At 33.5% G+C, this 11,783-nt stretch overlaps 1 protein-coding gene across 1 annotated transcript in view; it reads left to right on the top strand.

Moving 5' to 3' along the window:
• The first annotated feature begins 325 nt into the window (after positions 1-325).
• The window catches only part of LOC108375111 (uncharacterized), a 23,065-nt gene continuing 11,607 nt past the window's right edge, over positions 326-11,783 (top strand). Inside the window, exon 1 of the mRNA XM_017631196.1 lies at positions 326-661. Within this exon, the coding sequence (XP_017486685.1) occupies positions 499-661 (163 nt within the window). The 5' untranslated portion in view covers positions 326-498. The remainder of the gene's footprint in view (positions 662-11,783) is intronic.

Raw genomic sequence — 11,783 nt, 5'->3', positions numbered from 1 at the left:
ATGTTACCATGCAACAATACTCCTACACTAATACCAATACTGTATTCGAAAAAAAAATAAATAAAAATTAAAAACAAACAAAAAACGCTACAATTCGCCCTAATAAAAATTGACATCGACCAAAAACATTAACAAAAAAATCTTAAACATTTAAAACGATGCCTAATATGTACTAATAACCAACTAATAACCAACATCATATTCATACTTAAATATTAAAATTAATAAAATATTTAATAAAAAAAAATATTGCTGCTTTGCATGTTAACATCTTCCTTGATACGTGTGTTCATTTACATATACATACATTAAAAAAAAAAAAACTACATAATAATACATATAAATCATTACAACAGCAATCGCATTGGCTACAATTTACCCTTCTCTCCCTTCTCTCGCTCAAATGCACATAGACTGGTTATATTGTTGCAACGTCGCAAAAAATACAAATCACGCACCATCTTGGGCTACAAAACCCTGGCCGAGGGCATTATACGCATGGATGCAGTGCTGCAAAAGTCCATGGACATGACAGTCGAACTGACAGCATCCGGCAAAAATGGCCGACCAGGCACAACGGTTGCGTGTCTACGCGCCGAACGCGTCTCATCCATTCCAGTTGATCATGACAATAAGAATAACAATAGTGTACTACTAGCAGGTGAGTAAATATTTGTACATACATACATACAGTTGTCCACAAAATAATAGGAGTGGGATATTTTTACTGTTTTGGCTATTTGTCTTTAGTTTATTTAATGTTTCGTATTTTTTTGTAAAAGCCTAGCTGGTAATACAACAAACACCATATAAATTTACATTTTCTAGTTTGTACAAAAATTATAAAAATTCTGCAAATTTTCACCAAAATTTCAAACTATTTAACCAGAATTTTTGGAAAATATCTTGGTATGCAGTTTTGTAGCCCATTCAATTCTAGTCTGAAGAAGTGCAAGTTTCAAGCTGCTAAAAAATTCCGTTGATTTTTGAGAATTTTTTCGGTTGAAGGTGTTTCACGTTTTTTCCATACAAAGTATGTNTATTCGTTGTTTGTTGTATACCCAGCTTGACTTTTGTATAAAAATAATAAACATTAAATAAACAAAAGGCAAATAGCAAAAACTGACCAAAATAACGCACTCCTATTATTTTGTGGACCACTGTATGTACATAAGGAAGTAGGAAAAAATTGTATTCAAGAAAACTGCAAATTAAAATATCTTTAATGTGCTTGCAAACAAACTATTTGGCGTTTTAATTGGTGCGCAAAATTTATGTTTATAAACTTTTAACGTTCCTCTTGTGTTTGTGGCTAATTGAAGAGCTTGTTTCTGGTGTAATACTCGTATAATGAACAACATAAATATCGCAGCGTAAATAGAAAGCAATTGTTCATACAAAAGCGCGACAACCAACAGTACCAGTGGCTGGATTATGTAACTGTATGTTTCTGGGTTATTTTGACCCAACTTATTATTTAGTATTTTTGAGGGCAACTTTGAACCGGTAAGCACACAACACTTGCACATATAAAGCGTGAGTGCATGTGATAAATAAAATATTAAATGAATGCAAAGTGAAATATCGTTTTTTCTCTCTTAAAATTGACTGATTTCTTGTATTGGGTCAAAATGACCCTCGCCACGGTGTTGTGCATGTACATACAGTGACTCAAACAAATGACCACGTGTTGATTTTTTTTATATTCGTAATGTTTTTCGATCTAAATTCTTTTTTCTTTATTTTTCTATAAAAATACCGTGCAATCTTTATTTTTTATAGGAAGGGATAAATTCCAAATGCTGCAGAGGGGTTAATAATTGTTTTTTCTTACGGTGTTGTGCATATACATACAGTGACTCAAACAGGTGACCATGTGTTGATTTTTTTTATATTCGTAATATTTTTCGAGCTAAATTCTTTTTTCTTTATTTTTCTATAAAAATACCGTGCAACCTTTTTCCAAAAGCATATAAATTACAGTTTCAACCTTTATACAAAATTTATAAAAATTCAGCAAATGTTCATCAATATCTTAACCTTTTTATCTGAATCTTTACAACGCTTTTGAGTATGCAGATTTATACATAGCTCATACATTTTAGTCAATAAAGTTCAATTTTTAAACGGTTAAAAAATAGCGTCGATTTTTTAGATTTTTTTTTTTCGTGACGGATTTTTGCACTATTTTCCATATAAGCATGAATTTCTTATGATAGAAAATGCGGGGGAGCGTTAGCAACAACATTTAAAAAAATCAACGGCAGTGCTTTTAAATTACACTTGTTATATTAAAAAAAACCGCAACGCAGTCTCAACAGTTCAACAATTCAGTCAAAAATTCTGAACAATCAACGCGATTTTTTAGTTGAAATATTTATTAAATTTTGTAAAGTTTGAAACCTTGATTTATATGTTTTTGGTTAAATCTGGGACGGTAATTTTATAAAAAAATACAAAAAAAATGAACTCCAAAAACGTTACGAATATTAAAAAAAAAGCTACACGTGACCATTTGTTTGAGTCACTGCAAATAAAGTATGCTCGCAAATTACTTTCATATAGAAGAAGATGCCTAGCATCGTCAGCAAAAAAAAAAAAAAAAATTAAAAAATCAACTTGATTTTTCTAGCGTCATGAAAAATGCATACCTCAAAAAATTTCTAAAAATTCTGAATAAAAAGTCTATAAGTTTTGGGTGTAATTGTTAAAGTTTGTTGAATTGAATAATTTTTGTCGGAAATTTAAAAATTGAATTTATCTGGTGCTGGTTATGTGATGACTAGGCTTTTATAAAAAGTTTAAACATCAAATAGACAAAATAAAAATATTTAGTCAAAAATTGTCAAAATTCCACTTCACTTAATCAGCTGACAAGGGTATATACATTATACATAACTATGTACGTTGCTTATTTTTTTGTGTTATTAGCTGATTTCGAAACCATTGAATGAACCAATGAACGCACATAAGGAGTAGTTATCTGCAATTTCATTACTGATGTACTAATGTACTATAGATTCGGGACGCCAAAATCACTTGCTTCTTTTGTGGTTTTTAAGTCTTTAGACCGAACATACATACACACATACTTAATACAAATATTTTTTTTTTTATTTTTGTTTAACGCTGTAACAGTGCAAGCTAATTCGCGTCTTGTCTCTTATTTGCCATTTTGTCAATTTGAGGCCAATTAGAAGTTCAAAATTAACCAAAGTTCTTCTCCAACAGGTCTCTCAATTACAGAGGTGGCCTTCCTTTTTTTTTGTATTTCAATTATCTAATGTGGGTATGAATATTAAATTTGTATTGGCCACACTTGACATAATTTCCGTTCATTAAAAACATAAACTACAAAAAGTTTCCTGCGAAGGCAATTTTAATATTCACCAATCGCTAATCAATTTGATTTTCCGAGAAAAGAAAATTTACTTCTATGTGAATGGGTTGGTTGTGGAGTTTGCCTTTGTCGCTACTCAGGATTCAATTAGCGTGTGCAAAGATATTTTATTCTACCGTTGGTTACCTGTCAAACATTTTTGCAGTTTCGTGAATGTTTCGAATCGCCTATGTGGTTGGCGGTAGTTTTATGACTTAAAGAAGTCAATTTTGGGCTGGAATCGGAACATTCGTGAACGACCAACTCGTCACGTAAAAATGCATACATATTTCGAATTATAACAGTCGTGAACGTACTGCTCGTCTCGTAATTCGGTATGAATTTTTACGTGACGAGTTGCTCGTTCACGACTGTTACGATTCGAGCAGCGTTGTTGCTTTGGTAATTTTTTTTCTTTATGTCTCAAATTTTGTAATTTAATTTTTCTCTCAAATTTGGTAATTTAATTTTCAATTTGGTAACTCTTTCGATTCGGTCCTACATGTCACATAGGTGGCCCGTAATCGTTTCCTTCTATAGCAATATTAGATAATCCTGTAAGTTTCGCTTCTAGAATGGTGTGATCTCTAACAAACTGCTTGAAAGTGGCTATTGATATATCTACCGTGTTCTTTCCCGGAAGGCTTTGGGTGGTCGTACCTTTCCTTATCAGTTCGCCAGCTTTGCGATTTCCATCAATATTCCGGTGTACCCCCGGTGTACCCATATACGCATAATTCTATGTATATACCCTGTGGGGAAAATCTCTAGTTTTGAAATGGTGCGCTTCTAGTACATTTAGAACCACTACTAGTTCGCGATAAATCTCTTTTGCATGCAAACAACTGGCGAATTTAACACAGCGATGTCATAGGAATTGGAAATTGTCCCCCGCTGCATTACTTTTTCTACAGTTCAGAACCAGTCCTAAATTCGACATATGGGATCTTGTTCGCTTTGCACCCCATTTTCTATAGTTTCGAACCAGTTGTAAACGAAAAAAGTAACAAGATGTTTTTTTTTTTTTGGGTTACCATGGTAGCCATTTTTTAATTATTTGCAGAGAAATGTATTTTCAATCCGAAATCAAATTTGTTTGAATGAATGTAAATTAAATTGTTCATTTGAAAACACGTTTATATACCTTTGGCTGTAGCTGAATTTGCAGAGGCGCTGACTTTTATTGGTTATATTCCAGAAGATCCCAAAATGTTAAGATGTTAACACAAATATTAGTTTTGTATTACCAAACTATGAAAAAGCATCTGCGACGTGCAGACTGAAAGCGTATTTGAGCGAAAAACCCGCCAAGCAAACATCTATTTAAAGTAAACAAGCCCCCCGCTGCATCACTTTTTCAGTAGTTTCGAACTAACTCAAAATTCGCCAGATGAGATCTAGTTCGTTCTGCATCCCTTTTTCTATAGTTTTGAACCAGTTCTAAATTCGTAATTTTAGATATAGATTTCTAAAATTGTTTTTTAAAAGTACCACTTACCGCTGCTTTTGAACTGGTGGCGATCTAGTTACTATCGGACTGGTTCGTTTTTGCCGATTAAGATCTAGTACGGAACTACAAATTTGGTTCACCAGTTCGGAGTTTCCCTACAGGGTATGTTCTCGCTCAAAAAGCTACGACATTCAGTGGGAGACTTCACTTTGTGTATGTGTGAGTCGAAAGCTTTCAGGGGGGAGATTCCGTAACCAGTAAGCGATAATTTTCGGATCGGTATCACACTTGTCGACGCATGATATGATTGTTTTTACGTCAACAAGTGCGATAGCGTTCCGAAAATTGTCGTTAACTGGTTACAGAATCTCCCCACAGGACTGCCTTCAAGCGTTGAATTTCGGAGATATTTTCGGGCACTTATTGACATGTGTCTGTGTATGTATACTAGCCATAACTGCACAAAGGTTGGTTTTAAAGTGCTCCAAAGTTTCCAAATGCGCCAAGTCCGATGATCTAAGTGGCCGAATGACATCCCCTCTACGGGAAATTATGCGCTATTCGGAAAATTGCAAATTAGAAAAAAACTCGGTTCCAGATTTAGAAATTAAGAAAACACCCGGTTTATCTTGTTTTTCTTCGGAAATGGAGTAAAAGTGAAACTCGCCATTTATGTCACAACATCAAGAGCAAACATGAATTGGGGAAGCGGCAAACATTAATTTATTGCAATCAAGTATGATGTATGTATGTACTGTCCATCCTCATATAACTAGCATATAATTTGAAAACTACTAAATGGTTTCCCGTAAGCTGGAAAAAGCATTGAAAACTTCAAAACACTCGAAATTTTTATTGATAGGTTAAGATTATTATTAATTTAAAAAAAAAGGTTGTTGGGTAAAAAAATCAGGTTTATTCGATATTCAAAAAATCAAGATTTAAAAAAAAAATAGGGGACCCGGTTTAGAAAACCCGATTCATCAATCACCGTTGTACATTATCTTTCACTACGTCTGATAATTTCTAAGAAATTAGTTAATCATTACAAGTGCTCAGCGGTAATTGTGGTTGGATTTTTAGTGCCAGCTCTTTTTTTTTCTTATTATATTTTGAAGTTGAAATTTCTCGTACATCGAGTATCAAATTTCCAGTGTAGGTTTATTTTCAATTCATCGATAAATGATTGTCTTACTGGCCGTCTTCATCTTCTAAAAGTATACGAAACAGTTTAGATAAAGGCAGATTCAATTTTTTGGTGCCTACGGACGTGTACGCATTGACCATGTCTTTTTAAAATTTTATCCTTAATTATCTCTGAAATATTGCAGTAACTGTTTTTTGTTCAATGTTATAAGTTTAAAAGAATAAAACCAAAAAAAAGGTTTTTTTTTTTTTATTTCTACCCAATTTTCTCTTTCATTTGGTGCGCTTGATTGTATTCTACATCGCACTAATTTTTTTAAATAATTTAATTAATCACATACAAATTCCTAAAAAAAAAAAAATCCTGACGCTAGAGAGAAAACCCAAAGACGCAGCTTTACTATGTTTGGCCCATCTTTTCGTGAGGATATTGATTGCTTCGTGTGTTCAAAACTTTTTTTAATATATCACAAAACGCTATTCAAATAATTATGGCCCATTTAAAAGTTACTCAACCTTTTACTTGCAGCTTTTTTTTTAGCCCTGAAACCATACATACGGATGCGTATGTATGTAAATATAAAGGTCGGGAAATTTAAACTGTACAACAATAAAATTCTATTTCCCTGTGCTTAGTTGATATTATGGTGATTGACTTAGTTTTTCCAAACCGATTTCACCCGTTTTTGGAAATCTTTATTTTTCGAATACCGAGTAAACAGGATTGTATACACCAGAATCTAAAGAAACTAAATTTTTTTATTGAAAATAGAACGAGCACATTTTTATTAACTTTATATCTAAAAAACTACTGTAAAATTTTCTACTGCAGAAAATTTACTTAAACAAGTAATTTTTAGCAAAAAAAAAACCGACTTCAACTCTCATATAAAAAAAATATATATATATATATATCTCATGACGAACTGATAACCTCCTCCTTTTTTGGAAGTCGGTTAAAAATAAAAAGAAACCTGAGCGAAAATCGCTTACTGTTTTTTTTCCATTTGCCATTTTTCGAATAACTCGAAAACCGGTTTTGGAAAAAAGGCGAGTTTTAGAACACCCTAGTGGCCATACTTGAGTTGACTTCACAGGCTAGACCTCATGTTGCACAAACCATCAGCGGAATGTTAAATATATGTGTGAATAAGAAATTCCACTGTGCTTAAAGTGTAAAAGAAATTCCAAAGGAGCCGAAAAAATACTGATTTCCATTAAACGATGTGCGAAAACAAGCAGCTGCTATGTCTCAGTACAGCAAAAAAATATTACGAAAAAAAAACAAACAAAACGTTGAAACAAGTTTGTTGTTGTTGCAAGCACTAATCGCCAAGCACGCGGGCAGACGCAAGTAGTTTTCATTTATTGAAATTGCGGTTGATTGCTGCGGCAAAGACTATTTTGGGCAAACTATTTGAATAATTTAACATCAATTTCCTGCTATACTTTTCATTTGTTTTTTATTCTTCTTCTTCTTCATGTTTGAACAAAATTGTTGAAATGCTTACACAGCGACTAAACAGCAGCTGCAGCAGCAGCAGCAAAACTGCAAATGCGCAACTGTTTATTTTTTGTGCTGTTGTTGCACTTGTGGTATGCATATTTCACATTCTGTTGCTGCAAGTTGGCGTTGGAACTTTTAGAAATCCAGTTGGTATTTACTTTATTGCGGTTTATGGTTTCTGCACACTGCCAGCGCCGCATTTCTGTAGACTTTTTGATTTTCCAAATGTTGCCGAAAAAGTTTTTTCTTAAACCGCAACTCATGGCGTTCCTCTTTCACTTCACTTGCAAATTGCAATAAAAAGCCATTTGTAGCTAGACACTTTTGTCGCTACGCCGATTTTGCTTGCAACTTACTTCGCTTTCATGCTGTGCCACAAATTTTCCTTACTGATGCGTCGCCACAATTTGGGAGACATATGCTCGCTCGGCAGTTCTCGCGTACCAGGTACTATGTACACACATATTTATGTTCCTACATATGGATGTCCCTTTGTTGTTGCCACCGCGATTCTTCATGAATAGTTTGTTATGCGTTGTTTGTAGTGTTTTTGCGACTGTTGCATGCCACATCCGCTAACTCGCTGATTTTCTTGATTCCGTTGCTAACGCGCCTGTTAATGTCGTTGCTGCTGCTCTGGTGATTGTGGTTGCAGTTGCTGTGGGTTGTTCAAAATTGCAATTGTTGTGCCACAAGGGCTGCTGTATTGACGTGAATGCTGTGCTTGCTGCTAAGCCCGTTCAGTTAGTTGTTGATTACATTTTTGCCATGGCACGTTGCAAGCATCTATTTAACTCTTTCGGATTGACTTGATTGCATTGCAAATACTTGAATGTAAAATTAGAGCAATGCCACAAAATCGTGAGAGGGGGTGGGGTAGTGATTGAGTCTTTAGTTACATATATACGTTGGAGGTGGGTTGCCAGCGAAGTTCTAAGTGCATACATATCTATCATATACATACATACATATGTAAATATCAATAAATGCTGCTAGCGAATTTTAGTGTACAAAAGCCTTTCCTGTTCGTAAGTGGTTTTACAACAACTACATATACGTTTTCAATGTTCAATGCAACAACAATCAATGCCATCGAATGCTAAAACGATTTTAATGCGCAGCCAAGACAAATACGCAAAATTCCTCTTCTTCCGTCAATGTGAATGGCGAATGGAAATTTTTGGAGCATAAAGGATTTTATTGGTTTTCTTTATTCATATACATTTTTGTGTAGGCAAAGAGTATACACATTAGTAGAAATTCAAAAGATATTCGTTAGCACTTGTGAACTTTGAGTGTAGAGCTTGCGTAAATAAGCATTGTTGAATCTGGATTTCCTGAAAACATTGAAACTATTGATTTGATTCAGTGGTTTTTGTTGTTTTGTTTGACTTAATTTGAAATGGGTTAGTAAATATTTGTGTTTGGAATTTTGAGCGAACTTTCTTTTTGGAATGCGGACTTCATTTGCATACAGCTCCGCATAGCAAATTTTCAATATCAGTAGGGCAGGAGTTGTAATTTTTTAATCCGTAATGATCAGAACTCCAAAAAAGTAAGGGCACTGCTGTCAGTATAAAAAAAAAACCCCATATCTGAGCAATGAGTGGCACGCAATATATATCGCATAAAGCACCGGTCTAAATGAATCTAAATTTTCAGTACTATTATGTGTGATATGTAAAGCGGTAACACAATTTAATAGTTTCAGCGGCCTACATAAAGGAGTTATATCCCAAAAATTGGTATCTGAACAATCAGTGGTATGGGAGTTATAGCTTATATAGCATCGATCTTGACGATGTTCGCAGTAGACTTGTATGGTTATTTAGAAAGTAGCTCACGAAATTGCTCGGTTTTGGCCGTTCAAACTAAGGACTTTCTTTAAAGTATAACCCCTTATCTGAACAACAGTTGTATGGAGACTATAGGTTATAGTGACCCTGTTAGTATTCTGTTGATGATGAGTGCAAATAGTGCTATATTTTCCGTTCCTAGCTGCATAAGGGGAGGAGTTATAACGAAAAATCTCATATCTGAACAATCAGTTGTATGGGGGCTATATGTTATAGTGGTCCGATTTTTCCGGTTCTGACAAACGATCCATATATTATAAGAATATACTCACTTACATAATTTCGGTCGGATATCTCGAAAACACCGTGATGAGCCCACACACAAATGTCATTTAACCCTGAATAATAACCGAACGGAATCAACAATAAAATATGGAGGCGACATTGATGCTGTATTCTCTAGGTATCTTGAGAAATTATAATCTAGAGCTTAAATTTCACATTTCAGCTACCATATACCGATTATATAATTTCTTGAATATGAATAAAACGTGATATATATTATTTTGTTGTTGTATGGTATACAATATTATAAATCAAAATATAAACTTAAGATAATAACATTATATTAACTAATCAATAAAATACAAAGTTACACTTGTGGTCATCTGAATAAGTCAAGCGACTTTTTGACTAGTTTGGGCTATGTTTTTTTTTTTTTTTATTTAATGTTTATATTTTTTATAAAAGTTTAGCACTTTACCTAACCAATGCCACATAAATTCGTATTTCAAACTTCGTAAAAAAATTATGAAAATTCCACAAACTTTACCAATCGTATTCAAAATTTTTAAAACTTTTTATTTAGAATTTTTAGAAAAATGTTGGATATGCACCGGAAACTAAAAATCCAAAAAAGTTTACATAACGCATTTTTAAGTGGACTACTCATTTTATATGAAAGAAAATGCACAACAACGTCAGCAAAAAAAAAAAATATTAAAAATCAACGCGATTGTTTATCGTCTTGAAATTTGCACTTTAACCTACTAAAATTTAATTAGCTATAAAACTGCATATCCAGAATTTGTCTAAAATTGTGAATAAAAGTTTTAAAGTTTTGGCTGAAAATGTTAAAGTTTGTTGAAATTTCATAATTTTTGTACGAAGTTTGAAATGTGGATTGTTGTGGCGCTCATTAGGTAAAGTGCTAGACTTTTATAAAAAATATATATAAATCAAACTGAAAACGCTTGGGGCAACGTCGCTCGTAGTTGCACCAAGGGTTTAATTTTGAAATGAAATAATCAAAAACAAACACCACGGATTAATTCAATATATAACAAAGTGGCTTTATTAGTCAAATTGGTGAACTGTGTATTGTGATTTTTGGTATACAATATTACCTTGAGGAATACGCAGGAGTAGTGGCTGGATCGCTTTCGGTGTGGTCGAAGTGCTCGATAGAAGTGGCCGAGCTCTTTTTTAATAGAAATAAGTTTACCCGCTAAGCAGCCAACTTAACGAAAATTTATTCAACGGAAAAGGACATTCATATGTATTTACTAACGGCGTATCAGTTATTTGGTCATATACATATATACACATTTATGTGAGTGTGTGGATATGCTCGGTTGCATGAAAGTGAATTTTCACATTGGGGTGGTTCACTCATACATGTAACGTAAGTTTCACTTGTACTGTGTGACCCAGGCGCACTTACATACATACTTTTCATGGTACCACTTGTTCCTTAAATTTTGTAACTGTGCTACAGTGAAGCATACAAAAATGAATATCACTGTTTTGGACGAAAGTTTCAAGTTCTTAAGTCCAAATATGACTCAAGATATTATTGATTAAGATTCTTTTGGACAAAATAATGTTGGTCAAGTCAATATATTTGTGTGTGCTGATTTTCGCAGACTAACCAGTTCCCAATCGCTTTTATAATACACATTAGTTCTATTTTTTACGCGATAGTTTGTAATAAGTAATTCGTAGCAATTGTATTACATACTGGCAAGGTACTGGATATTATTTTTTTTTTTACTGGAGTATACATGAACAGAGATTATTTATGTGAACAAACCTGTTGTATGAAATTAAGTTATTAATTCACCGCTGACAACAAGAATAGCGTGCAAAAAGTTGCTGAGTGTAGATGAAACGAACAACACTAAAAGGGTATTTAAAAAAATCGCGTCGACGCAAGTTTCCGTGGGTTAAGCGCCGTCCCACAGCTCTAGTCCCATTATTCCATCCTCTTATTCTAATTGCGCTATAACACTTATTGTTGTTTTTTTTTTCATTCATATATTTTCCGATTATATTTTTTGCCAAAATCGATAACAACAAAATGCTTAAGTACATGAGTTTAAAAGAGCGAAAAATTAAGGAATTAACAAGCGTTTTGCGTGTATATTGTGTATTTATGTTTGTATAGAATATTTAGGATTGCCAACACTTTCTAAGCCATTTATGGTACTTTTTGAAAAAAAAAAA

The sequence above is a fragment of the Rhagoletis zephyria genome, unplaced genomic scaffold (genome assembly GCF_001687245.7).
Source record: "Rhagoletis zephyria isolate East Lansing unplaced genomic scaffold, Rhagoletis_zephyria_1.1 Rzeph_scaffold_08522, whole genome shotgun sequence".
NCBI classification, from domain to species: domain Eukaryota; kingdom Metazoa; phylum Arthropoda; class Insecta; order Diptera; family Tephritidae; genus Rhagoletis; species Rhagoletis zephyria.
This window is presented reverse-complemented; position numbering and strand designations above follow the sequence as displayed.